General features: G+C 59.7%; 12 protein-coding genes across 12 annotated transcripts in view; 6 read left to right on the top strand and 6 right to left on the bottom strand.

Annotated features, from left to right (window-relative positions):
* Positions 1-29: 29 nt before the first annotated feature.
* On the top strand, positions 30-787 carry SPRG_06329 (hypothetical protein). Its single transcript, XM_012345708.1, has 3 exons — positions 30-150; positions 202-560; positions 605-787. The coding sequence occupies exons 1-3, from the start codon at positions 45-47 to the stop codon at positions 734-736; spliced, it is 597 nt and encodes a 198-aa protein (XP_012201098.1). The 5' UTR covers positions 30-44; the 3' UTR covers positions 737-787.
* Positions 788-791: 4 nt separating this feature from the next.
* SPRG_06328 (hypothetical protein) lies at positions 792-2,211 on the bottom strand (the record flags this gene model as incomplete). The annotated part of the gene is made up of 5 exons (XM_012345707.1): positions 792-984; positions 1,035-1,314; positions 1,362-1,424; positions 1,474-1,648; positions 1,798-2,211. The coding sequence occupies 5 exons, from the start codon at positions 2,209-2,211 to the stop codon at positions 792-794; spliced, it is 1,125 nt and encodes a 374-aa protein (XP_012201097.1).
* A 1,414-nt stretch (positions 2,212-3,625) lies between these two features.
* SPRG_06327 (hypothetical protein) lies at positions 3,626-7,652 on the bottom strand (the record flags this gene model as incomplete). Its single annotated transcript, XM_012345706.1, has 1 exon — positions 3,626-7,652. The coding sequence occupies one exon, from the start codon at positions 7,650-7,652 to the stop codon at positions 3,696-3,698; it is 3,957 nt and encodes a 1,318-aa protein (XP_012201096.1). The 3' UTR covers positions 3,626-3,695.
* Positions 7,653-8,323: 671 nt separating this feature from the next.
* On the bottom strand, positions 8,324-9,465 carry SPRG_06326 (hypothetical protein; the record flags this gene model as incomplete). Its single annotated transcript, XM_012345705.1, has 1 exon — positions 8,324-9,465. The coding sequence occupies one exon, from the start codon at positions 9,463-9,465 to the stop codon at positions 8,404-8,406; it is 1,062 nt and encodes a 353-aa protein (XP_012201095.1). The 3' UTR covers positions 8,324-8,403.
* Positions 9,466-9,538: 73 nt separating this feature from the next.
* On the top strand, positions 9,539-10,673 carry SPRG_06325 (hypothetical protein). The gene is made up of 5 exons (XM_012345704.1): positions 9,539-9,811; positions 9,857-10,109; positions 10,165-10,349; positions 10,395-10,464; positions 10,514-10,673. Exons 1-5 carry the CDS (start codon positions 9,567-9,569, stop codon positions 10,643-10,645), a joined length of 885 nt encoding a protein of 294 aa, XP_012201094.1. The 5' UTR covers positions 9,539-9,566; the 3' UTR covers positions 10,646-10,673.
* SPRG_06324 (hypothetical protein) lies at positions 10,634-11,924 on the bottom strand. The gene is made up of 4 exons (XM_012345703.1): positions 11,310-11,924; positions 11,110-11,260; positions 10,833-11,060; positions 10,634-10,772 (listed from the first exon to the last, which is right to left on the bottom strand). Exons 1-4 carry the CDS (start codon positions 11,912-11,914, stop codon positions 10,692-10,694), a joined length of 1,065 nt encoding a protein of 354 aa, XP_012201093.1. The 5' UTR covers positions 11,915-11,924; the 3' UTR covers positions 10,634-10,691.
* Positions 11,925-12,083: 159 nt separating this feature from the next.
* SPRG_06323 (hypothetical protein) lies at positions 12,084-13,436 on the top strand (the record flags this gene model as incomplete). Its single annotated transcript, XM_012345702.1, has 5 exons — positions 12,084-12,179; positions 12,222-12,305; positions 12,358-12,437; positions 12,543-13,164; positions 13,207-13,436. The coding sequence occupies 5 exons, from the start codon at positions 12,084-12,086 to the stop codon at positions 13,411-13,413; spliced, it is 1,089 nt and encodes a 362-aa protein (XP_012201092.1). The 3' UTR covers positions 13,414-13,436.
* SPRG_06322 (hypothetical protein) lies at positions 13,429-16,058 on the bottom strand. The gene is made up of 9 exons (XM_012345701.1): positions 15,671-16,058; positions 15,535-15,628; positions 15,408-15,491; positions 15,170-15,354; positions 14,594-15,110; positions 14,325-14,547; positions 14,197-14,276; positions 13,814-14,143; positions 13,429-13,770 (listed from the first exon to the last, which is right to left on the bottom strand). The coding sequence occupies exons 1-9, from the start codon at positions 16,039-16,041 to the stop codon at positions 13,444-13,446; spliced, it is 2,211 nt and encodes a 736-aa protein (XP_012201091.1). The 5' UTR covers positions 16,042-16,058; the 3' UTR covers positions 13,429-13,443.
* Positions 16,059-16,348: 290 nt separating this feature from the next.
* On the top strand, positions 16,349-17,848 carry SPRG_06321 (hypothetical protein; the record flags this gene model as incomplete). Its single annotated transcript, XM_012345700.1, has 4 exons — positions 16,349-16,426; positions 16,477-16,567; positions 16,613-16,668; positions 16,715-17,848. The coding sequence occupies 4 exons, from the start codon at positions 16,349-16,351 to the stop codon at positions 17,846-17,848; spliced, it is 1,359 nt and encodes a 452-aa protein (XP_012201090.1).
* A 438-nt stretch (positions 17,849-18,286) lies between these two features.
* Positions 18,287-21,631, bottom strand: SPRG_06320 (hypothetical protein; the record flags this gene model as incomplete). The annotated part of the gene is made up of 11 exons (XM_012345699.1): positions 18,287-18,385; positions 18,431-18,555; positions 18,609-18,892; positions 18,940-19,169; positions 19,238-19,303; positions 19,417-19,560; positions 19,665-20,177; positions 20,222-20,717; positions 20,770-20,894; positions 20,942-21,007; positions 21,056-21,631. The coding sequence occupies 11 exons, from the start codon at positions 21,629-21,631 to the stop codon at positions 18,287-18,289; spliced, it is 2,724 nt and encodes a 907-aa protein (XP_012201089.1).
* A 423-nt stretch (positions 21,632-22,054) lies between these two features.
* SPRG_06319 (hypothetical protein) lies at positions 22,055-22,849 on the top strand. Its single transcript, XM_012345698.1, has 3 exons — positions 22,055-22,229; positions 22,285-22,311; positions 22,356-22,849. Exons 1-3 carry the CDS (start codon positions 22,148-22,150, stop codon positions 22,670-22,672), a joined length of 426 nt encoding a protein of 141 aa, XP_012201088.1. The 5' UTR covers positions 22,055-22,147; the 3' UTR covers positions 22,673-22,849.
* A 1,182-nt stretch (positions 22,850-24,031) lies between these two features.
* SPRG_20135 (hypothetical protein) overlaps positions 24,032-24,378 on the top strand; it is a gene marked incomplete at both ends in the record, with an annotated part of 2,169 nt that continues 1,822 nt past the window's right edge. The window contains one exon of the mRNA XM_012345759.1: positions 24,032-24,331. Coding sequence (XP_012201149.1) covers positions 24,032-24,331 — 300 coding nt within the window. The remainder of the gene's footprint in view (positions 24,332-24,378) is intronic.

Here is a 24,378-nt window from a genome sequence, read left to right as displayed (position 1 = left end):
TGGACCGCGCGGTCTCTGATTGGTGGATTGGCATTTGGTGACTGATGGAGAACGTCTTGAAGGACATGGTGTCGTCGGGCGCGGGCGACGACGTGGCGCAGGCGCAGTTCGCCAAGGCCGAAGAGATGCGCGCGCAGTCGCTCGCCAAGTGTAGACGCCGTTGGCGATCCTCGCGGGCTCTCAAATGCTGTATGTGACTAGGCTCCAAGGTGCAGTTTCTCGTCGAGATCATGGACCGCATGGGCTGCAAGATCGACCCGAAGACGTTCTTCAAGAGCCAGCACTGCAACGGCAACATCAACGGCGGCTTCAGCCTCAACGAAGACGGGTCGCCGTCCGTCGTGCTGTGCCAGAACCACATCCAGGACCAAGAGTGGATGGACCGCACGGTCGCCCACGAGCTCATCCACGCCTTCGACCACTGCCGCGCCAATATCAACTGGGAGCGCGATTGCGACCAGCACGCGTGCAGCGAGATCCGCGCAGCCGCGCTCAGCGGCGACTGCGACTGGAAGTTTGAGGTCATGCGCGGCCACTTTTCGATTCCCAAGCAGCACCAGGTCGGCCTCATCCTTCTTATTGGCGTTGACGCGACGCGGTGTAGGAGTGCGTGCGTCGTCGGGCCGTGCTCTCGCTGCAGTACAACCCCATGTGCCAGGGCAAGGAGGAGAAATGCGTCGAGAAGGTCTTTGAGACGTGCTACAAGGACACGCTGCCGTTCCCCGAAATGCCTTAAGATGTAGAAGAGACAAGAAGACAAAGAAGAAAAAGACAATGTGTCCATCGGCGCACTAGTTGTAGTAGCTCTGGCGCTTGCGGCGAAACAGCTTAAAGTACGGCGACCGGAAGAGCTGCGAGAGAATGCACGTGGAGAACCACGTCGTGAGGAGGAGACAGACGCTGCTTTGGCTCGAAAAGTACGGAAACGCCGAGAGCTTCTCGTAGAGCGGCGCCATGAGCTGCCCAAAGACGCTCACAATGTACCTAAAGACGACCATTCAGAGAGATATGGACACGAGATATCCATGTCGTACAGGTTGTGCGACGCATGGTACACGACGCTCGACCAAATCGCATGGCTCGTTTTGCCTTGGATCCAGCACATGGTCATGCGCGCGCCGATGAGGAGGAGCGTGAAGAGGAGGAGCACGCTCACAAGCTCATACGACGGCGCCTCGACGATAGCGTAGCCCGACCCGGTCGGAATCCAATTGAAGTACTCGGCGATGATGAGCGGCCAGTGCCACAGCGCCCAGACCACACCTGTCGCGATCGATGCAAGGAACGCGCTGTGGCCGCAAACGATCTCGAGCGCTAGCACAATGCAGAGGGTAAGGGTTATCATTGTAGAGCGGTCGGACCTGGGTACAAGGCGCCACTCCACCCGGTTTCTTCCACGACGGCGAGGAGAAGCCAGCTGCACCCTACGCATGCACATCGTTCACGATCAAGATCGAAAGTTGATGGACGTACCCATGGCGCGGCCGCCAAAGGCGATGCCAAGATCGTAGCGCGGTGGCGGGATCGGGTCCCAAAAGACGCCGGCAAGCACGAGGTAAAACACGTAAAAGACGAGCCCGCCGTCCATGGCGTCGGGGTTGCCAAAGCTAAAGACCGTCTCGGCACGCTCGACGAACGCGCGGTTAAACTATAAACATGGCTGCCGCGAGGTCTGCAGTAGAACCAAGAAGAGGCAGGCGGCACGTACCGGGTTGACCATGCGCGTCGCGGTCGTGAGCGTGTAGGCTGCAATTTGGCAAAAAGCGGAATGCAGTAGCTCAAGACGAGAAGCCGTACCATGGACGACCGCGGGTAGCATGCAAAGAGATCGCGCCACTGCGGCACTTCCCACATGGGCGCGCCGCCCTCGCCGAGGTGGGCAAACACGATGCGCCGAAGCGCCATCGCGGCCACGGCCGGCGAGACAAGCCAGACCAAGTGGCATACCGTGCTGCAAGCTGCGGGCAGCGAAAACAGGTCGCAGAGCACGAGCCCCGTGAGCGAAAGCGTCGAGACACAGAAGAGCGAGACGAGGTACGCGTGGACGCCGTCCTGGTACGCGCAGACGACCTCGGGCGCAAAGAAGTTGCTCAGCGGACCCGAGCTCCGGAGATGGGCCTGGGGCTGTAGCAGCGGGTAGTACTCCTCCCAGATGTTGCTGCCGCGGGCCTTGGGCTTGGCCGTCGCGTCGAGGCCACTCGCGGCCGCCATGCTGCAAGATCCCAAATCATACCAGCGGTGTATCCGGATACCCAGCCTTGAAGGCGCCCGGATATGGACCATATTGATCCATATCGTAAATACCGCATTTCAGTATACATATTACAATATGGCACGGGTGCCGCGACGGCCGAACGCGGCTGCGCGTGCACCCAGCATTCCTTCGAGAGACGACGACGGAGACGACGGCGCCACAAACGCTGGCACTTCGACCCACGACAAAGCTACTCCCACGGGTGTGTCTGGCTTTCTGATATTCGACATGGGTAGCGCGCTCAAGCTCCAATATAAATCACAAAGATAGATATCTTCCCGCAAAACCTGCTGGGATCGCGGGCAAGGCCAGGCAGGAAGCAACAGCACGCGACATATCACACGCGCCATGCACTCACCCCGGCAGGCATCGCCCCTGCGCTGGTGCAAGCGACGAGGTCGACGATATCGTGGCGGGCGCTCGCGGTGGGAGGAATATTGGCGCAACATCAATATCGTGTTGACGATTGTCGCCTCGCGGTCATTACGGCGTCGAACTAGCCGGTGCATCGACCGTTGGCGCCACGCTGGCCGTACGTTGCCGTACATTGGGAGGGGCGGCGCGTGCCACTCTCGGTGCGTGCGAAGACTCAGCGCTTCTTGGCGCGCCGCATGACGGCCAGCAACCACGACGAGTCCCTTGGCTCTGCATAGCGGCCAAAGACGCGATGGGAGCCGGGAATTTTCGCCGCGCGGATCTTCTTGCGACGTGCACGGCCACGCGCTAAGCGGTGTGCCAACTTGGGTACCATTCTGCCACCACGCCGCACTACACGTCTCTCTTGCATGGGTTCAGACCGGCGCGTACATGCTCCACACGCAACTCCGCGCGGCGCTACGTCTCGAACAATACCACGCCCGCCGCTTCCGCGAGCTCTACGAGGCCGCACTTCTCCACGTCCACGTGCTTGAAGCCCGCGCACCGTGCTTTGAGCGCACGCAGCAGTGCCGCTGGTACAGCGACCCGCTGCACGTACAAGCACCTACGCACCCACGCGTGCGCGATGGGCTGCCGTGGCACTCTGCAGCGCGGTGCGACGCTCGCGCGACGCCGACAGCATCGCTGCGACCCGCGCGCCTTGTCTTCAAGGAGCTTGCGCGGATGCCTGTACGTCTGTACCGACGGCGCGCCGCGGCCCGTGCACAACGGCTCTACTTCCAGGAGCTTGTCGGGCTCCTGCTCGCTAATGATTAGCGTGTTCCCCAATCCGCCATGTCGACCTAGCCCTAGCCCTAGCCCTAACCCGCGGTCTTGCGAAGTGCGGTGGCGAGTCTATCGTCGTGATGACGAGACGGTGGCGCTGCTTTGTGCTGGCGTGCATACAACGCGTCTTCCTGGTCTACTTGAATCGATGTGTCATCACAAAAGACTGCACGGTGCAGTGGTACGCGTGTTAAATAAGACTAAAATACGTAAAAACTAGAAAAAGACGTGGGAGGCTCTAGGGCGAAATCGACAACGACGAAGAGGGCGAGCCCGTCGGCGTGGTTTGCGCGAGGACCTTGTCGAGGTACCCGCCCTCTTGGCAGAGCTCGTAAAAGATGCCACGGCCGAGCGAGATGAGCTCGTTCGGGCTGTCGCACTGCGCGATGCGGCCCTGGTCAAATACCAAAATGCGGTCGCAGTCGAGGACCGTATCGAGGCGGTGCGCGATCGTGAGCACCGTCGAGTTGGCGAATTCGGTGCGAATGACGCGCTGGAGAAGCACGTCGGTCGCGTGGTCGATGGCGGCCGTCGCTTCGTCCATGACGACGACCTTGGCTTGCCGAAGGAGCGCGCGGGCCATGCACAGCATTTGGCGCTCGCCGACGCTAAAGTTCTCGCCGTTCTCTTCGACGGTCGAGTCGAGGCCGTCAGCGCGCGTGATCCGGTCGCGCATGTGCACCTTGGCGAGCGCGGACCAGAGGTCGGCGTCGAGAAACTCGTCAAACGGGTCGAGGTACTGCCGGAGCGAGCCCTTGAAAAGCACGGGGTTTTGCGGAATGATGGCGAGCCGGCTGCGCAGCGTGCGGACGCCAATGGATGCGAGATCGACGCCGTCAATCTCAATTCTGCCGGACGCGAGCTCGGCGATGCGGAAGAGCGCCATGGTCAGACTCGACTTGCCCGCGCCCGTGCGACCGACGATGCCAATCTTCTCGCCCGCGCGGATCGAGACGCTCACTTGCTTGAGGACGAGCGGGTCGTACGACTTGTACCGGAACGAGACGTTCGTGAACGCAATCGCGCCGTGCTCGGGCCACGCCTTCGGCACCGCGCCAGGAATCACGCGCGGCGGCTCGGTGGGCACGCTGCAGTACTCTGCGATGCGCTCGGGGCCGACCATCGCCGTCTCGACTTGGGCGCCGATCGAGACAATGTACTCGAGCGACGGCAGCATGTTGAACGTGTAGTTGAGGACGAGGCCAATGAGCCCGGGCGAGAGCATGCCCCGGAGGTACACGAGCGAGATCGACACGAAGAGCACGAGGTGCGCCGAGAGCAGCTGCACGCGGAGGATGAACCACTGCGTCATGACCTGGCTCGCAAACGTCGCGCTGTTGGCCGCGTCGACGTTGGCTTGGTGCGTCGACTGGAACCGCTCCATGTGTTTTTGGCCAAACGCGCGGATGACGAGCGCGCCGTCAATGCACTCGGAAATGAGGTTGAGCATCGGCGACTTGGTTGTCTTGGCGACACGCTCCATCTCGCGCGCCGGCGTCACGTAGCTCCGCGCGAGGCAGACGTAAATGTAAATGAGCGGCAAGAGCAGGACGCCCGCGGCCTTGATGACGAGTACAGTCGTCGTGAGCTGCACGAGCACCGAGAAGATGACGCCGGTGAGCGGATCCAGCAGCATCGGCAGCTGGACGTCGACCGTGTTCATGTCGTTCGAGAACCGGTTGAGGACGCGGCCCAGCGGCGTTGTGTCGAAAAAGTGCATCGGCGCCTGCAGTAGCGACCGCGTCATCGTATCAAAGAGCGATCGGGACGCGCGGAGGCCGCCCACAAAGATGCTGATCGTGCGCAGCGTGCACATGAGAATGCCGCCGAGGGCGAGACCCGCGTACGTCCAGAGATACAGCCGCGCATCCGCCGTCGCCGGCGCCGAGCTCCACGCGCCAAGCATGAGGTCGCCGGCCACCTGCATCGTCTGCCCAAGAAGGAGAAGGCCCGCCCAGGTCAGAAGGACCTTGCCGCCGCCGATCGCCGTCACATACGAGGCAAACACCTTGGTCGAGACACGGCCTTTCGAGCGCATCTCTTGGAAAATGAGCTGGCCCGTCGGCGAGTTCTCTTCTTCGTACGCGTACGGCGGGTAGGCTGGCATCGGCATCGGCGACGGCGCGTCTTCGTGCGCTTCCGAGGCGTCGCTCGAGCAGCGGGAGAAAACAAGATGTTGCTGGAGCGGGCTCGGGAGCTCCTTCTGCACCGGTGTGTTGAGAAGGACGCCGTGCTTGGTGACCTCGATCGTGCGGTCAATGAGCTTGGACTCGATGATCTCGGGGCAGTGCGTCACGAGCAGGACTGTCTTCTTGGACAAGAGGCCGAGAATGCACTTGGTAAAGATATCGTTTTGCACGATCGCATCGACCGCCGACAGAGGCGCGTCCAAAAGAAAAATGTCGGCGTCACTGTAGCACGCGCGGGCGAGTGCGATGCGCGCCTTCTGGCCGCCGCTGACGTTGACGCCTTTCTGGCCAATCTCGGTGCGGTCGCCCGCCGGCAGGAGCGCGACGTCCTTGGTCAGCGCGCAGGCGTCGAGGACGGCGTGGTACTTTTTCCGGTCGTAGCGCCGGCCAAAGAGGATGTTGTCGCGGATCGTCGAGTTTTGGATCCACGCCTGCTGCGAAAAGTACGCCACGTCGCCGCCGCGGTACACAAGACTGCCGTCGGCCTTGTGCATCTCGCCGAGAAGCGCTGCGATCAACGACGACTTGCCTGCGCCCACGACGCCATGGATCACGACCAGTTCGCCTTTGGCAATGGACAGATTGACGTTGGAAAACAGCGGCGGTGTCGCGGCCGTCCACGCGAACGTGCCGTTGGCGATGACAATGTCGGAGGCCGCGTACGTCTTGGCGGCTTCGGGGTGCGTCGCCGGCGTCATGACCTCGGCGACATCCTTCTCGTGGAGGTCGAGAAACTCGCGTATCCGCCGCGTGGCCACGAGCGCCTGCATGAGGTTGGCGATGACCTGGGGCAGCGCCATCATCGGGAACCGCAGCATGCTAAAGAGGCTCAGCGCGGTGAAGACCTTGGCGGCTGAGAGCGTCTTGTGCATCACCAGCGTATATGTGGCGAGCGACGCGATCGTGACAACGATCGGCGCGGCGAGGAGGAGGCCGACCCAGACCGACTGGAGGCGAAAGACGCTGCGGAGCGCGCCGAGCTCGACTTCACGGTCGTCCGAGAGCTTGTCGTAGAACTTTTCTTCCCACGCGTTGAGCTTGAGGATCTGCATCGCGCCAAAGATCTCACTGACCGACTTCATGCGCGCGTCCTTGAGCTCCATGAGGCGCCGAAACACCGAGCGCTGCGTCGTCGCGAGGCAGTTGTTGGTGAGAAGCACGACGCCAATGACGCCGGCGCCGACAAAGGCCGCGTACCCAATCACGCGGTGGAGCATGTACAAGATCGCAATTGTTTGCAACGGGAAGAGCCAGAGCTGGTTGGCGCCCACGGAAAAGTTGATGATGGCTTGGACGTCGGTGGAAAACATGTTGGCGATCTCGCCCGAGCTCTTTTCCCGGCGGGCGCTCGCGTCCAAGACGAGCGCTTTCTGGAAGAGGAGGTGCTGCAGCGCCGACGTCACGTCCAGTGCAATGCGCTGCGTCTCGAAGCTCACGCGTGCGCTCAGAATCGCCTGGATGACCTTGACGATGTAGAGGGCGCCGACGACGAAGAGGACGTCTGCCATCGCAAAGGCGCCGGCGTCCGCACTCGCGGCCGAGACGATCTCGTGCAGCACGTACGGCGCGTAGAGCGTGCAGCCGACGACGAGCACCTGGATGGCGCCAATGGCAGCAAACCGCCGGCCGTGGAGCGCTACGATCGTGCGCCAGATCGAGTGCGATCTGCGCACGTTGCGTTCGAAGCGGCGGCTCACGCGCTTGCAGACGTGCGACGGCTCGAGCGGCCAGACGTCGGCCATGTCCAGCTGCCGCTCGTTGCCGAGCGCGAGCAGCGGCGAGGTCCATAAATAGAGCGCGCGCGAGAGGTGCGACGCGTGCGTGCGCGGGTGGACGGCAGGATCGTCGCGGTTGCGCTCATGGCCGATGGAGACCGCCTTGTAGGACGGCGCCGGCGGCATAACAACAACGAGGGGTGGGCGATTGAAGAATGCCATGTGGAGCAAATGCTGCCCGCGGGCGTTCCGAGACATGCGGTGAGCTACCCATGTGAGTGCCTTGGCCATGCGGTCGCGCCGTCTTGTCCCACGCGCGCCGTCGCCTCAGTACATGGCGTGGATACAGCGCCAGGTCAAACCGTACATCGTCCATTCGCGTACGTCGTACAGCGAACGTGGCACCCAATCGCCGCGTTGTCGGTGTCAACACGGCCTGTCGACACGGACGGGGGACACAATGTACGATGTACGAGAGGAATGTACGGAAGATTCACGTTGCCCTTTCTGCGAGATTGCACGAAGATCGCCGCAAAAATCTTGGGTCGTCCAAGGCCATGGGACCGACGCAGCGTCCGAGCGCAGCAGTCGCGAGAGCGCTTCGTCGTCGACGACCTGATACCGGATGCATGCGGCGCAAGTTGAACATGGCAAGACCACGTGTCCCACATCAATCAGCACGGTTGCGACTCTGGGAGCACTCTGGGATGGTGTATGGAGCAAGGCAACGAGTGAGCTAACGGGTGGCTTCAAGATGCTTCTTAAAGTTGAGCCGATTCGAATCAATACGATGTACTTTGCCTACTAGTGTGGTACCCTCGAATGCAGTAGCAGTGTCGAGTGCACTGTACTATGGGCTCGCTCGCAAGAAGAGTCGGTGGCTTCGCTGCGACGTCCGTGGCGATTGCATGACTTGGTAGAGGACATGGTGCAACGCTGCGCTTTAAAATCAAACAAATGAACGCAATTCGCCACTGCAGTGATGTTCGATGTGTCGTCGTATACGGGCACGACTTTACGTTTTACAAGTGATAGAGGACGACTAGATCGTAGTAGCAGCTGAGTCTTCGTGCTGGACGTCTTGGATCTCGAACAAACGGATCTTCTGGGCCATGCTCTCGTCCGGGTACATGGCCGCGACGCGCGGCGCGTCGTCTTTGTCGTCGAGAAGGCGCCGCACCGAGAGACCGGCGTGACCAAGGAGTCGGAAGAGCATTTCGTCGGACGCTGTGCTTCGCGTTTGGTGCGACAGCAGCATGAGTCGGTTCTTTTTGCCGCGCCCTGGCGTCAGTGGCCAGCGCAAGAGTCGCTCAATGGTTGCAACCAGGGCGGGAATCAATGTCTCAACCCACACAATGTCTGAACCTACGATCACGTCGACCGCGTCGAGCTGCAACGACGACGGGAAGTCGCGACTGAACCAGTCGAGCTCTGCAGCCCGCACCGTTTGGGTCGGGTACAAGCTGCGCAGCCGCGGCTCGTTGAGGGCAATGTTGTGGTTGGTATTGGCCAGCGTGTACGCAAGGTCCGTCAGGAGCACGTCGTCGGCACCGCAAAAGGCCGCGGCCAGCCCGACAAGGCCCGTGCCTGCGCCAAGCTCGATGACGCGGCGCCCAGCGACACTGTGGGGGCTACCTCGCGGCTGCGGCTCGAGGTACTTGGCCAAGACCACCGAGCCGTCCCAGATCGTCAAACCCGTGCCTTGGCCCGTGTTGCCGACCTCACCAATGAGCACCGGCTCACCGTGGATTGTCATCTCGCCCTTGTCGAACGCAAAGTTGAAGCCGCGACTCGCGATTGCTGCGACCGGGCCCGATGGCCGGCGCGGCAACAGGATGCGCGCATGGGTCTTGACTTGCGCTGCGGTGGTCAATGGTACAAAGGTGTTGGCAGTGGCATCGAAGATGGCCATGGACGTGGGCGCAGACGGCGGCAAGAGGGCGTGGATGGCAGACATGATGGCTTCGATGGACGCGTCCTTAGGCACGCGCACGCGCTTGTGGCCATCAAAGTAGCCATCGGCTTCGACAATCAAGACGTTCATCGACAGCACGCGAGTCGTGAGGCAGACGAGCAGGACGGTTGCAATGCACGCTGGTCGCATGTAGCAATGGAAAAGCGCACCTATATCGGAAGATGACACTGGGTGCGCTTTTTGTACGCCAATCAGAGTTGGCCTGGATCGCATCCAACGTGCGAATTTGAATGGAGGCAAGCGGGAAGACTACCGAAGAGGCGCCGATGACCACGCCGCCAGCAGCCGCCCCGACGCCTGCGGTCGAGGCGACTACGCCGACGGCAACTGCTGCGCCCGCCGAGCCAGAGCAGAAGCTTGTGGGCAAGAAGCGCCGCCGCGAGCGCAAGCAAGCGCTCAAGAAGACGCAGCTCTGCCGGCACTTTGACAAACCGACGGGCTGCCCGTACCCCGACTGCGTTTACGCCCATGGCTTGTACGTGCGGTTGGTTCATGCTCGCGATCACATCGCTTCGGATAGGGACGAGATTCAGGACGGTGGCGCCATCACGGTCTCGGCGCAACGCAAGCTTTTGCGCGAGCAGGGCGCGCAGCGCCAAAACGACAAGTTCATCGTGAGCACAAAAGACGCCAAGGACGCGCCGGTCGCCGAGTACGTGGCGCGCACGGGCTCGATGGTCGACCGCTACTACACGCGCCTGTACGCGTCCGACGTGCTGGAAAAGCCCTTCGAAGACCAGTTTGTCAACATGCATTCGAACCGCCTTTGCGTCGTACGCTCTTGAACCTGTGTCGAGCTCGTTATGACGAGCTCTACTGCACTACTAGCTGGGCATTGCGCCGGGTCATGCCATCTTCAAGGACAACCTCACTGTGACCAAGGTCGAGTTTGAGCAGTCGGTGCTCGACAACAAGGTCTCGGGGAAGAAGAAGAAGGGCGGCGTGTGGTTCAACCCGCAGTCGATCGTCTGCCGCATCGTGTGCGCCAACGACGTGACGTACAGCATCCGCAGGTAGCTCCCGCCATCATACCAAGTCCTCTTCATTCTCGGTCCTAGCTGCATCCGCGGTGCGCTCATCGAGTTCAACGAACGCCTTCTCGAGACTCCCGAGCTCGTCACGCGCAAGGTACTGACGCCATCATCTCCATGCATGGTGATGGACATGCTGCGTGTAGCCGTTTACGGAAGGCTTCCTTGCCATCGTGCGTCCCAAGCCCGTCGAAGTGGCCGAGATCCAAGCGTCGCTGCTCAAGCACGCCGACTACGTAGCGCTCCGCGGCCTCACCGACCCCAAAGTGTTTCAGTAATACAGTGCGGTAGCTGGATTTATCCTCGACGATACATCGGGTTGGCTTATGTGGGCTTGCGAATCACAGCGTCCAGCATCGTGCGCATGAAGCGCGTGAGCTCGCTTCGGGAAAAACTCAAATCCTCCTACAGCAAGCGGTGAGTGGACGGGAATCCTACGACGACGACGACGACAAGGGAACATACCAGGAGGTAGGCCGGTGCGGTGGCGTCGGCCTGGCGCTTGTGGTACGCGACCTCTTCCGGCGACGGCAGGTAGTCGATCTGCTTGCGCGGGTTGGTCGGAATCGCGAGCTCAAACGCAAACTGCTGTGCCCGGAGCGAGTCGGTCACGCGGCATGCGACCTCCTGCACGTCGCCGTCCTTCTTTAGTGTCATGTGCATGCTCGTGACCAGCTCGTACATGCGCAGGAGCTACGTGACGCGTCGTTAGCTCCATGTCGAGTAAACGGCCGGCACGAACCTTGTTGGTGTGCGCGAGCTTGGCGTACATCTCGGAGACTGACGCGTTGGCCGACAACGTGGGTTGCCCCGCCTGGGTTTCCTCGAGCTGCAGCCGCAAGGAAGTGTTTTCCGCTCGCAGCTGGTCGAACTTTTGCTTGAGGTCTGCAAATCTACGATAGAGATGCGTGAACCTCTGTCTGCATCGTCTTCGGAGCCTACTCGCTCGACGATGCCGACTTGGCGTCTTGCTTGGACTTGGCGCGCTCGAGGTCTTCGCGCATGCGCTCGTACTTGTCGAGCTTCTTTGTGAGGTTGCCAATCTCCTGCTTCATCTTGGACGTGGCCTTGTCGTGGGCGTCTGCCTCGGCTTTCGCGAGCTTGCGCGACTCTTCCAAGAGCTTCTCCGGCTCCGTTTGCCGCAGGCTTGAGAGCTCCGCATAGTCGCGCCGCAGCTTCTTCAAAGCGGTCTTGCTGTCCTTGTCGCCGTCCAGTGACAAAAGGACCTCCTCGACCACAGAGGCAAACGAATCGGGCGACTTGGGCGACGCCTTCGGCCGCTTCTCGGGCTTCTTTGCGACAGCTTCTGCCTTCTTCGCAGGGTCGGCCTTCTTGGACTCGACCGCATCGAGCGGGCGCTTCTTCTTGCTGGGCACCGGGTCCACCGCGACGGCCGGCGCCATGGCCTTCGCGGACAGCTTGGCCTTCTTGGCCGCGGGCTTCTTCAGCGGATGTTGATCGTCGCTCTCATCGCTCGAGGACCCATACGTCTTGGCGGGCGTCTCCCACTCGCCATAATGGACCTTCTCCTTGGTCGCCCGTGCCATCGCCGTCGGTCCAAAAACGTTCAAGGCACTGGGTACCAGCATTTTTATTCCGTTGGAACTTGACATTTGTATGTAGGAATTGTATTGCCGTCGTGTTGACTAGGAATTCCGGATAAATTAACAGCGTATGCGGAGTGCACGTGACTGGCCGCATTTTGAATCGCGCCAAATGAGCGAGGAAGCGTCCATCTTGCTCGGCCTGCCCGCCAAGGACGTCGCCGTCGACGACGCATGCCCCTACACGGCCAAGTTGGGCGGTCTGCCGGTATGAGAGCCTAGCCTGACCTTGATAAGACGCTGGTTCTAGGCGTACTACGACCCGGCGACCTCGCTGCCCTACGAAGATCTCGTCTGCCCGCGCTGCCAGCACCAGCTCTACCTCGTCGCCCAGGTGAGTGACCGCTACCGCGCTCTCTACCTGCAATGTAGCATGCGTCACCTAGGTGTATGCACCAGTGACAACCGATCGCACGCTCTACATCTTCGGCTGCAACTCGATCAAGTGCACGACGACGCCCAACAGGTACTCCATCCCTCCCGTTTTGAGCCCTAGCAATAGTACGTGCATTCGATCGTAGCTGGCGCGTGCTTCGATACGAGGCCAAGGCCTTCGATGAAGTTGTCGTAGACGCGCCGCCGCCGCCCGCCCGGCAGCGACGCCCGGCTGGGGCGACGACGATGACGACGACGACGATTGGGGTGATGTGGGCACCTCTGCATGGGGCGCTCCGGTTGCCGCTACATCGTCAACTGTCGATCTCGAAGCGCTTCTTGATGCGCGCGACTCGGCCATGACGACCAAGGTCGCTTCGGCACCTGCCAAGCCCAAGGCAACGAGCACGACGACCTCGGCCAGCGCGCGCCCGCACTTTCCCGCCATATCGCTGCACGTGGAAGACGAGCCCGAGTCGGCGGGTGCCGAGCGCTACCAGCACGAGACGCAGCTCCTCAACGCGTACTTGGCCGAAGAGGAAAAGGAGAACGCGACCGAGGTCGCGCGGCTCAAGACGATCCTCAAGGCCAAGACCGACGTCGTGGCGTCCAGCGCCGGCGAAAGCGAGTCGGTCGAAGCGTACGAGCGCACGCCCTTGCGCGAGAAGCTCTTTCTTCGCTTCCAGAAACGCATGAAGCGAGCGCCGACGCAGTGTCTGCGGTACCACTACGGCGGGAACCCGCTCTGGTCGTCGCCGCCGCCCAAGATCGACGTGCCGCCGTGTCCCTGCGGCGCGTCCCGCGTCTTTGAGCTCCAGGTAGACCCGCCTTGTGGATGCACCAATTCTGATGCGGCGTAGCTGGTGCCAACGACCAACTACTTTTTAAACGTGGAGAAATACGCCCACGAGACGCACACGGAAGGCGCGGGCATCGTGCTGGGCGGCGGCATGGACTGGCAAACCGTGCTCGTCTGGTCGTGCCCCGACAGCTGCACTCGCAGCCACGAAGAATTTGTGTACGTGCAGCCCGTCACGGACGCCTCGACAAAACCCCAGCTCGACTAAGAGAGAACCTTCTTGCAGCGTACTGTGCTCTTAGCAGCGTTCAAAGATCTTGTAGAGGTTGCTCAGACTCGCGATCGGGCGCAGAATCCCATTGTCGTGGAGCTGGTGCGGGGGCTCAAACTGCGTCGTCTTGAGCGCGGGGTAGATGACGTGCTTGAGCACATGCGCCGCCTTCTCGCTTGAGGCCTCGGGGTACGCCATGTCGCTGTACCACAGCGCGAGCGTCGTACACACACCTTCGAAACACGCTTCTTCCTCGTCCCAATTGACGTCTTGGAGCCGCAAAATGAATTCAGGCAACGCGTGCATGGATGGCTCGTGGCCGGGCAAGACGACAGGAATGCGTGCCAGCAAGCCCTACGGCGCCTTGCATCGAGATATCAATGTTTCAGGATCGTACCTCGGGCGTAAAGTGCACGCCCAAGTACTCGGCCAGCATAGGCGCCTTGTCGAGCAGCGTTGTTTGGATTGCGCGGGCGATGGCGTCTTTGGGGCCGTCGGCCTCGGAGTACAGATTCTGTGGATTCTCGAGCGCGCAGAGCACGAGGTCCATGATCGGGAGCGGCTCGTGCAGCGTGATGGTCGAGAAGGACCCAAACTGACGCACAATGTGCTGGAACATGAGTGCCATGGCCACGGCGCCGTGGCGAACGATGTACAGCTTTTCCAAGTGCTGGATCACCGAGTAGTGGTCGTCGACGAGCCCGACAAACGTGTGCTCGCGAAAGAGCTAGTATCGGTCAAGCACGTTATCAGCCACGCGATCATTCGACGCTGGCGTACTTTGGTCAAGCTGCGATCGCAGCGCGCTCGAATCTGGTCCTTGAGGTTCATGATGCTCGTCAAGCTCTGCGGATCCACATCTAACTATGTACGTGAAGACTCATTGTGGGAGCGTCGAAAGGACGTACCCTCGTCGTCGTCGTTGCCATCCCCAAGTTCGCCGTCGGCCGTGCTCGGCGTGTCTTGGCTGGCCCGCCGCGGCGTCGGTGGTAGGATTTCGCTTTCGTCCAAGGTCGAGTCCAAGTCCATGGTGACGTCATCTTCGTCGTCCGCATGGAACGACGTGTCCGACACAAGGAATTGGTCCATCGTCGTCGCTTGGTGGTCGGTGCGCACGAGCCGCTGCGGTGCCTACGCCACGTCAATTCCATCCACTTGATACTCTCTGCTCATGTACCTTGGCCGCAACGTACGTTTTGGCTTTGGCTTTGGTCAAGCTCACATGCACCAGCGGCGACGTCTCGTCCCATGGTCGTTTCTTCGCCTTGCGCTTTGGCGTCGCCTGGTCGTCGGAAGACGCGTCATCGGCATCCTCTTCGTTGTCGGCTGCGCTGTCTTGGGAAAAGAGTGCGCTCGACGACGCCGCGACCTGGCGCGTCACCAAGTGGGACGTGAGCATCGACGCGATGGGCTGGACCGCAAAGACGCGCGACTCGTTCCCGCCACGAAGCAGTGCGTCGACGTAATCAGCTATCGCCTGCACCAGCGTTTCTTCATGCAGGAAATGCACCTCGCGCTTTGTCGGGTGGACGTTCACATCGACGTTCATGGGCGGAATCGCCATGGCCAAGTACACGAACGGATGGCTGTGCTTGGGGAGGTACTGCGCATAGACGTGCTCGATGGCCCGCCGGAGCGTCGGACACTCGACGAGCCGGTTGTTGATAAAGAGGATGAACGTGGCCTTCTTCGTGCTATATACGCGCATCAACACACATATATAGACTCTAATCGCATGCAGGGAGATGCCTACTTGTAGTTGGCGTTGGTGACGTAGCCCGTTGCCGTCACTGGCGCGTCGTTGCCGACCGGCGTTGCCTCGGTGAACGCGACCGGGATGACCTCGCTTGCAATGGAGGGACCGAAAATGGCCTTGATCACGTCGACTTGGCTCGTGCCTTGGGAGACGTTGACGTCGCAAGTGACTTCGCGGTGCTTCTTGCAGACAAGCCCTTGCCTTGGCCAGCGTAGTGCAAGGCGTAGCGCTGCACGACGTCGAGGATGCGCTGGTACTGCTCCGAGACGTTCTTGAGCGCTTGCTTGCGCGTCGTAAGGTTGTAAAACATGTCTTCGACCTACAAGAGGTCGCTATATGGACATGCTAGCGTTCATACGTACGAGGATCTGTGTTCCGGTCTTGCCGGCGCAGGGCACAGGGGCCGTCGGGCCACCCGGCACCTTGGGCACGAGGACGCCGTCGCGGTAGTGCGCTCTACTTTGCCATTAGTTCTGAGCGCTCAGAAAACCAGTGTACCGGTACGCGCACGGCTGGTCGTTCGTCTTGGACGTGATCGTGACGTGCGCGACGTGGGAGACGCTCGAGAGCGCTTCGCCGCGGAAGCCATACGAGGATATCTCGCGCAGGTCTTCGAACGACCGGAGCTTGCTCGTCGTGAAGCGCTCGCAGACTATGTCGAGGTCCTCGCGCGCAATGCCACAGCCGTCGTCGGTGATCTGCAGCAGCTTGAGCCCGCCGGCGCCGGCGACGACTGCTATCTGGCGCGCGCCGGCGTCGAGGCTGTTCTCGAGAAGCTCCTTGAGCGCGTTCGCGGGCCGATGGACGACCTCGCCGGCTGCGATCTTGTCGACGACCGCTTGCTCCAGCCGCTCGATCCGGCGCGCCATGCTGCGATCAAGTTTCCCAAACCAAAAGTGTAATATAGTGTAGTATTATAAAATAGTGTTGTTGAAGGGTCGTGTTTTGACCAAGGCGGTGCGATGCGCGCCATCCTGTACTATATAGTTGTATATGTGAAACACGGTCTGGCGCAAGAGATGCTTGTCATGGACAGCAATATGCTATGGTCATGCGTCGATGCGTCGAGGCGTCGATATTGCTCTCTGCACTATATCACGTACTATGGATAGGATATAGTGTGAAGCCGGATACGATCCAGAAGATCATTTGGCTCGGTGCCAAAAATAGTTTGCGATGACAGCGACCGAGGTGCAGGAAGCAGCGGCGACGCAGCCCATGGACCGTGGCAGCAGCTCCGACGAGGTCCTCGAGGTAGCCTCGCCCATTGCTATGACCATGGCGGACCCATGGCCTTGCTGTAGCTGACGTTTACAGAGCCAGGCGACCTCGGTATCCGCATTGCTCTCAACCACGACGGTCATGTCCTTGTCAAGAAGATCGAGCCGGTCCCGGGTACACGACGCGCCGGTCGCTGCGCATGTACTCACTACTCCACAGGACCCGTCGAGCGCATCTGCCCCGACTTGACGCCTGGCGACGTGCTCGTGGCCATCGTACTCGATGCGATCCCTCAAGGGCGTCATAAATGGATGCTTGTAGAACGCAACCAACGTACTTCCATACTCGTTTCGCGATGTCATGAAGAAGTTGCGCGAAGCGAAGAGCAGCGGGAAGCCACTGCAGCTGACGTTTCTTCCCAAGGCCGGCGCATCCTTCTTTACGACCACCGAGTCGCTCGTCGAGGCATGGCTGCGGGAAGAGCAAGCGCACATGGACGACGGCGAGTTTGAAGTCATTTTTCCGCCGTCGCAACCACTTGGATTCCAGCTTGGCGAGTCGTTCCTCATGGTCAAGCCGTTCGTCGTCGCTGGCGTCGACGTGGACGCAGCGTGGCCGGCACGGATTGTTGGAAAATGCGTCGTCAAGGTCAACGACCACGTCGTCATCGGGGCACCGGTCGACGACGTTCGAGAGCTACTCTTGAGCAACGATCTCAGTCTCTTTCCAAAGCAGTTGGCGCTGCTTCGGCTCTCGGCGTCCATGGTATCGGCGACGCAGGATGACGACTACGATATCGTGACGATCCCGACGCCAGACTGGATGCCACACTTCCGCTTTGCACAAGTCGAACGCATGCTCGAAGTGCCAACGATCGAGCCGTTTGCGTGCGTCTCCGATGGGCCTCTGCTGTCGCCGCGGGTGGACAAAGAGCGGCGACGCGATGGCATCGCACCCGGACAGCTGCTTATCGCGATCAACGGCCTCTCGGCGCTTGGCATCCACGCGGATCCAACACCCGGCGCGTCGCACGTCGGGATGGTCTCGGTCGCGCTCGAGAAGCTCAAAAGCGAGCCGCGTTCGCTTCTTTTTCGGGACTTGACGCTCTACGAACGGGAGTTTCGGGCGCAGCGGCCACTCTCGCCGTGGCGCCGTCGGAGTCCTCAACCCACTGGCGGCACCAGTGCAGTACCAAGTAGCACGATTACAATAACATCGGCGCCGCGTGTCTTGACCGAGCTCCTCAATTCGAGCCTCGCTCGGGCGCCGTCGAGTACCGGCGAATCGCGGGGTGCTCGCCAGACGTGGGTGGCCTCCCGCCTCCGACGCGTGACGATTGAAGCGCCATCGGCGTCGGAAGCCCTCGGCCTCTCGCTCGAGACGGACTTTTCAACCAAGTATACCGTGTTTCACGAGTTTGAACGGTACATTTCCATGCGTTCTGGAGCTCTGTAAATTATGGACGGTGCGTATTTAGGGCTACAGCACCTGCACTCGAGCGCGTGGACGCTGGCGATCGTCTGACCCACTTGAACGGCGTCCGTATCGAGACGCTGGATACCGTGGCCATCATCGACTTTTTGCGCAGCAGTGGGAACCAGACCCCTCGGTACAACAACCGACGCAGCAAGTGCTGAGAAGCTTTCTGTTTATAGCACCCTGCAAGTGCTTAAGGCGCGGTCAAATGTGCCCAAGAGCTTGGTGGCTTCGTGGAGGTGGGTGCGGCGCTCATTTACCGCCAAGACGACACCGCGATTGCTCGATACCACGGTAGTCACTGTCAAGTAACTCGCTCGGTTGCTTCAACGAGAAAGGTTGATGCATGCGAATATGAAAATACATCTATTGAGAATTCATTGCTACGACGAGCCATGCACCATATCGTAGCCGCGGTTAGCCCAACCGATGCAGCGCCGAGGTTTGTTGTTTGGCCAACCGAATGCCTTCGTGGTACAACCGGCTCACGACGCGAGCGCTTTGCAAAATCGAAATCTACCGATCCATGAGCGTCGCGAGCGTTCACCGTGAAGCGTCCACCTTGTACTTTTCGATCTTGTCCTTGACTTTGGTGATGATGGCAATCTTCTCGGAACGTTCTTCCTCCGAGAGCGTGAGCTGTGCGACAAGGTCTTCGTCGAGCTCGGGCAAGAGCGACATGAACTCTGCACATAGCGTGTCAAAATGCAACATGACGCAAACACAAAAGAAAGCATACCACGCTCGTACATGGACTGCACTTCAGCCATAAACGACTGCGTCCGAAAGAGCTTCCAGCTCGTCAAGTCGGGTGTCGGTAATGTGAGGCGCGATCCCACATCCTTCTTGGTGCGCGTGAGTGCCTCGCGCCGCGTGTGGTCGTTGTAGCTCCGGTTGAACTGACTGCCGACAAGCGTGAGAGGCATCGCCGTGTAGCAAGCGCCAAAGATCATGGCCAGCACGGCAATGAACTTGCCACTCATGTTCTTTGGCACGATGTCCCCGTAGCCCACGGACGTGATCCTACACAATGGTGGTTAGGGTCCTGCGCAGAAACGATGCTAACGAACGTGACAATGATAAACCAAATGCCAGAGAAGACGTCTTCAAACTGCGAGAGCTGGCCGCGGACATCGATCAAGACGCGCTTTCCCGTCGGCATGTGCGCGGTCGTCGGTGGAAGCTTGATGAGTTTGCCGGCGCTGTCGTGGCACGGCGTTCCCACAAAGCACTCGGTGCCCATTTCGACTTGGTAGATAAGGAACGCAAAGATCGTCGTCGAGAGGGCGAGCATAAAGTACTATCCAAATGCGATACATCAACATCGTCCATCTCCACGGAGGTCTGCCGTGTGTTGTAGCTGCCTACCGGAATCACGAGGCGCACGTACGTCTTGGAAATGGCCTCGCGCACAACAAACGTGGCTGGGATTTCCTACAGGACACTCCGTTTCACCGAAATCGGCGACAAGATTACCGCTTGGATTTGAAAAAACGGAAAATGCGGCAAAAGCGCATCGCGGTGAGGATGCTATTGGAGGTTGGCACGATGGCGTAGTCGGGCGTAATCCCCATAAAGAACCGATTGGCTTCAAAGATGAGGAACGGAATGAACGCGATCGCGTCGGCCCATTGGTATGGGTTCTTCCAGTTCATCGCGCGCGGGCCCGTGAGCGCCAGCATCGAGAGGAGCTCGACGAGCGAGCAAAGGAAAAGATGTACTCGAGGGCGTACCAGTACGGCGATGCGTTGAGATAGTAAAAGTGCAGCCGCTGGCACTCGGGCCGCTTGCACACGTAGTGGGGCCGCTCTGCCTTGGTGAGCTCCCAGATTGGTCGAAACGGAAGCATGTTCCCCACTCCCGTGTAGTTGTGATTCACGTTGGGGTACAAGCAGTTGTACGCGCTCAGCGAGAGGCTGCCAAAGTTGTTGCCATCGCCGTAGCAGTGCGCCGTGTCGGACGTCTTGGCGTCGCACTCAAAGTTGAGTGGAATGCTCGTGTTGACGCTCGAGAAGCACGCGGGGTCCGCACTGGCGTTGAACGAAGACGCATACCCGCAGTACGTCTGTGCGACCGTCTTGCAGTAGGCCGTGTTCTCGCCAAAGGGTTGCATGTCAGGCATCGTCTGCACAAAGAGCACGCCAATGCTAAAGATGAAGATGCACCACCGAAGCCCGAAGCGCGACGCGCGGGTCTCGGTCTTATGTGCGCCGACAGCCGACGCCGTTTGTTTTTGGAGCTCTTTCCCCGTCAAGCTCCGCCGAAACGACGCGACAATACGATCTCGGATCGACCCTCGGCCGTTGTTCTACTGGCGCGTGACGAAACACGAAAGCGGGATAGGATGCGTACCGCGTCGTTGGTGTGGTCTTCGGCGACCATTTGCTCGATCGTCAAGACGAGTTGGACGTGCTGCTCTTGGCACTGCATCATGTGCGCATGGAGGTCCTGCGCGGTCTGGTAGATCTTGGAGATGTCTGTTTCGTGCTTGAGCTCGGCGCTGAGCGTCGCCGCGATCAGCGTCATTTCGCCCGTGAGCGCGGCGAGGCGCAAGTAGAGACTGTTGGGTGTCATGTACTTGGTGAGGATTTCAGGGTTCTCTTCCAGCGCGTGGTCGGCTTTCTTTTGGCTCTCGCTCGTGCCCGCGGCGAGCGCGTGCATCGACTCGATGCTGCGCGCGACGACCTTGTCCGTGTGGTCGCGCCACGCGCGGTCGAACTCCGTGCCGACGATCGCCAGCGGCATCGACAAGAAGAGTGTACCAATGACCATGATGACGACGGCCGTGCACCGCCCGAGCATGTTGCCATCGGCCGGCACCACGTCCCCGTACCCGACCGTCGAGACCCTACCCAGCGATATGAATCCTTGGCTCTAGAAACACGCGGTAGGACGCGTACGTTGTCACAACGTAGTAGGCCGACGTGAGAAGGTCCGTAAACATGCACGTGTCAATGGACGTGCACGGGTTGAAGAGGTACATGAGGCAGGAGAAGACGAGCACAATTTCCGTCAAGAAGATCAACTACCCCAAGACGCTTCGATGCGATTGCAACAACAAAATGTGAGTACCGCAACAGTGATGGCGGGCACGCTGGCAATGATGGCTTGGACGAGGATGTACGTGCCAGAATTGTTCTAGGGACAAAAGTTTGGCAACTACGAAATCGAAATGACAGATTGTACCTTGGCCAAGCGAAAAATACGCAAGAGACGCGCCAAGCGCAGCACGACGAAGCTCGTGCCACTCCCAAAGATGAGATCAATGTAGAAGGGCACGAGTGCGAGCACGTCAAACCAGTTAAAGATGTCTTTGGCAAACGGCAGCAAGCGGCGCTCCTTGAGCACGTCGACGTTGGCCCACATCGACGGCCAGATTACGATCCGGATCACAAAGTCAATGGTGAAAATGCACGTAAAAATGCCGTCGAGGAGCACATAGGTGGCTTCGTCGGGCAAATTCGGGTAGTCGGGGTTCCCGGCCTCGTAAATGTCCATGTTGGGACCGTCGAGCGTCCGGAGGAAGAGCGACGCGCACGACACGAGCGCCGAGATGCCCATAAAGTGGTGGAACACCTTGCTGTACACGGACGAGTCGGGAACCGTGAAGAAGGTAAAGACAACTTCGAACCGGTTCAACCGCGTGAGCGTCTGCGGCGTGTACATCTTCATGCTCGTGTCCGTGAGCAAGCCCGCATTGTGCAGCGCTTCGATCGAGAGCGCCGCATTGTACTTGGGCGAGATCGCCGCGTAGACGGGCATCGAGCTGCTGGTCTGCTTGGTGCTGAAACGCGACTAGAAACCACCGCCTGTCTACTGCGAAGGGGCGCGAAACCGCCGAGCGCTTTCTATTGGATTTGGCTTAAATAATACCACGCCCGTGGGAGCATGGCTGGAAGCATCACGAGCTACACGGATGACAAGTGACTGCGATGTTTTACTTGAAGACTGCGCATTCAGCTTTAGAGCTCCACTTACGATGGCCTACGCGACCGTGGCAATCAAGTACGCGCCAAGGCCGAGAGACAACGGCGAAGGCGAGCGCTGCAGCGAAGAATGCTAAAGCATTCGCCTTCACAACTGTGCCTCCTCTATCTGCTCAACTCAATCAATCTGCTCAAACTCAATAGCTTTGTCGTCGTTGAATGACCTTGAACATTTTCTTTGAATGATCGCGTTGCTTGTTTCAAGATCTTTCGACACGAGATCGCGTGCACCTGATTGGCCACGTCAAAGATTCGCCGCGAAAGGCTCGACTCAAGTGCCATTGAAACCAAGATGGCCAAAGACGTCCAGTCTCGCCTTCTGAGCTGCAGCGCTGCAGGTCTTATCGCGATCCAAGGCCTTGGCCTCGCCCTAGGTACCCACCCTCTCACTACCTCATTGCGCTCGTCTTATGCTCGTACGTCGACTAGTCGCAAGCTACAGCTCGCTCTCGTCGCGTACGTTCTTCTCCGATTGAGTATGTAGCAACGTCTATGTCTAGTGTTTCTGGGCCTCAACATACTCCTCATCGGCGTCTGGCTTGCGTTCCATGAAGTCCAGCCGGCCTTGGCGCCGTTTGAGCTGCCCCGCGGCCTCGAGACGCCCCTCGGAAAGGCGTATGTGTACCAATTCATTGCGTTCGCTTCGGTCGACTCGTTCTTTGGCAGCGTCTGGGACACCTTTGTGCTCTTGTGGCTGCTCTTTGTCTCGGCTGTCTTTGCTCACAGCCACTTTGCGCACGACCGCCGCAGCGGCGAAGCCAAGCAGGAGAGTTTGCTCATGCACGACTACCAAAAGCTCGACGTCCAAGCCATGTAGCCCCGGTATTCGCAAGGAGCTGTTTGCCAAGTGTTGTTATACGGAGATGTTGCTTTTGCCGCGTTGCAGCGTTGAAGTGTCACTGCAAAATGCGTCCCGGCGCTGGCCCCCAGTAGACAGCGTGAGTGCAGCCCCTATACTATATCGACGAAATACAAGCAGCGATTCATTGGAGGCTCATTCCCTGGTTCTGTGTCACCAGGCTAACAAGAATGTTTGGGTCATCTCTGCCGTCGGTCCATCGGGCGAAACTCTCTCGCCCGACCATGTCGCCCGACATGGCTTTTTGAATGAACCGGATGTGGGGCCAAAGGACGCCGTTTGATTGGTTATTCAGCTCATATATCCGGATAAAGATACTGTATGGCCAAATCCCGCAACGAGCTCCATCAAAGGCACCTCTGCAGCTTCTCGCGAGATAAAAGCCATGAAGAATGCGCTTACCTCCCCGTATAATAAAGCAGATTCGTTCAGGGTGAGCGATGGCGTTCGGCATTCCGCATAGATAGTAGTTGATCGGTGGTTGAAGCTACTGTTGAAGTTCTTGTGGTCAAGATGGGTCCTTGCTACTGCAAGAAATCGTCTTCCCTCGTCGCTACCTCCGCGGTCGCCAGTCACATGATGGGCACTCGTGCTTCTCATACACTGCGCGCACTGGTCGTACGTAGATGCAGTCGATGGTACCTTTCTAATTCCGCTGGATTTTATATGGGGACTCTTCAACGCTACGTCGCTGTCGTCGCGCGCCGGGCGGGAAAACACGCTCGAGAGGCACCGATTGCGTGATAGCGAGCCGGCAACGAAGCCGCTTGCCCCGCATGTCTACCCTGTCCATTTCCACGGCAGTAGCATTAGAATTCAAGTACACAATGCTAGGTGCTTGCGCGGCGACGCCTTTCTCGTGTCGACGGCCACATCCTCGCAGAGGCCTCGCGTGCGACGCTGTAATCGCCGAAGTAGCTTGGCAGGGCCAATCAAGACGCACTTTGCACATCGCGCGTCCGTCGCCGGTCGTGTTTTTCTCCCGCGGCCGTGGCCTTGTGACCGGTCGCTTAAAAGACGCAGCGCACGGTGGCGTCTTTGGTAATCACGCATCCGCGGAGGCCCTCGGTCCCTCCCCGTGGAGTACGTGTCACAAGAAGATTCTATTGCGCATTCGATTCCACAGAGGGCCTACACCCATCGCGATGGCACCTGGATACCATACAAAACGCAACTTGTAACGCAAACCAGATGCGTAATGGGAGGGGGCCCTACATAAACGAAGGGATGTCGGAACGACGAGCCATAGGAACTCGCTCAAGCAGGAGCGGGCGAAGCGCCATATTCACATTTGCTTGCAAGCATCCACCCCACAGCATGAAGGTCGCGTACCAAGGCGTTGCCGGCGCGTACTCGGAGAAGGCCGTCCACCAGCTCCTCGGCCACGAAGGCGTCGAGGCCACCGGCTACGAGTCGTTCGAAGCCGCGTTCACGGCCGTCACCGACGGCGACGTCGAGTACGGCCTCCTCCCGATTGAAAACTCGGTCGGTGGCACGATCCACGCCAACTACGATCTGCTTTTGCGCTACAACTTGCACATCGTTGGCGAAGTCGACCTGCCCGTGCACCACTGCCTCCTCGGGCTCCCGGGCACGGCCAAGGAAGACATTCGCACCGTCATCTCGCACCCGCAGGCGCTCGCACAATGCGCGCACTACACGCG

This window comes from Saprolegnia parasitica, assembly GCF_000151545.1.
Source record: "Saprolegnia parasitica CBS 223.65 unplaced genomic scaffold supercont2.24, whole genome shotgun sequence".
Classification (NCBI taxonomy): Eukaryota; Oomycota; class Saprolegniomycetes; order Saprolegniales; family Saprolegniaceae; genus Saprolegnia; species Saprolegnia parasitica.
Note: the sequence above shows the minus strand (reverse complement) of the source record. Positions and strands in the feature narration are given on the sequence as shown.

What these genes read in the sequence shown, in the direction of transcription:
- SPRG_06329 (XM_012345708.1), top strand. Translation starts at nt 45, where the DNA reads ATGGAGAACGTCTTGAAGGACATGGTGTCGTCGGGCGCGGGCGACGAC. An exon ending in CGCGCAGTCGCTCGCCAAGT is followed by an intron (nt 151 to 201) that starts GTAGACGCCGTT and finishes GTATGTGACTAG; the next exon opens with GCTCCAAGGTGCAGTTTCTC. An exon ending in CGATTCCCAAGCAGCACCAG is followed by an intron (nt 561 to 604) that starts GTCGGCCTCATC and finishes GACGCGGTGTAG; the next exon opens with GAGTGCGTGCGTCGTCGGGC.
- SPRG_06325 (XM_012345704.1), top strand. Translation starts at nt 9,567, where the DNA reads ATGGAGGCAAGCGGGAAGACTACCGAAGAGGCGCCGATGACCACGCCG. An exon ending in TGCGTTTACGCCCATGGCTT is followed by an intron (nt 9,812 to 9,856) that starts GTACGTGCGGTT and finishes CGCTTCGGATAG; the next exon opens with GGACGAGATTCAGGACGGTG. An exon ending in ATTCGAACCGCCTTTGCGTC is followed by an intron (nt 10,110 to 10,164) that starts GTACGCTCTTGA and finishes CTGCACTACTAG; the next exon opens with CTGGGCATTGCGCCGGGTCA.
- SPRG_06324 (XM_012345703.1), bottom strand. Translation starts at nt 11,914, where the DNA reads ATGGCACGGGCGACCAAGGAGAAGGTCCATTATGGCGAGTGGGAGACG. An exon ending in AAGTCGGCATCGTCGAGCGA is followed by an intron (nt 11,261 to 11,309) that starts GTAGGCTCCGAA and finishes TCTCTATCGTAG; the next exon opens with ATTTGCAGACCTCAAGCAAA. An exon ending in AGCTCGCGCACACCAACAAG is followed by an intron (nt 11,061 to 11,109) that starts GTTCGTGCCGGC and finishes CGCGTCACGTAG; the next exon opens with CTCCTGCGCATGTACGAGCT.
- SPRG_06322 (XM_012345701.1), bottom strand. Translation starts at nt 16,041, where the DNA reads ATGGCGCGCCGGATCGAGCGGCTGGAGCAAGCGGTCGTCGACAAGATC. An exon ending in GACCAGCCGTGCGCGTACCG is followed by an intron (nt 15,629 to 15,670) that starts GTACACTGGTTT and finishes ATGGCAAAGTAG; the next exon opens with AGCGCACTACCGCGACGGCG. An exon ending in AGACCGGAACACAGATCCTC is followed by an intron (nt 15,492 to 15,534) that starts GTACGTATGAAC and finishes GACCTCTTGTAG; the next exon opens with GTCGAAGACATGTTTTACAA.
- SPRG_06319 (XM_012345698.1), top strand. Translation starts at nt 22,148, where the DNA reads ATGGCCAAAGACGTCCAGTCTCGCCTTCTGAGCTGCAGCGCTGCAGGT. An exon ending in AGGCCTTGGCCTCGCCCTAG is followed by an intron (nt 22,230 to 22,284) that starts GTACCCACCCTC and finishes TACGTCGACTAG; the next exon opens with TCGCAAGCTACAGCTCGCTC. An exon ending in CTACAGCTCGCTCTCGTCGC is followed by an intron (nt 22,312 to 22,355) that starts GTACGTTCTTCT and finishes GTCTATGTCTAG; the next exon opens with TGTTTCTGGGCCTCAACATA.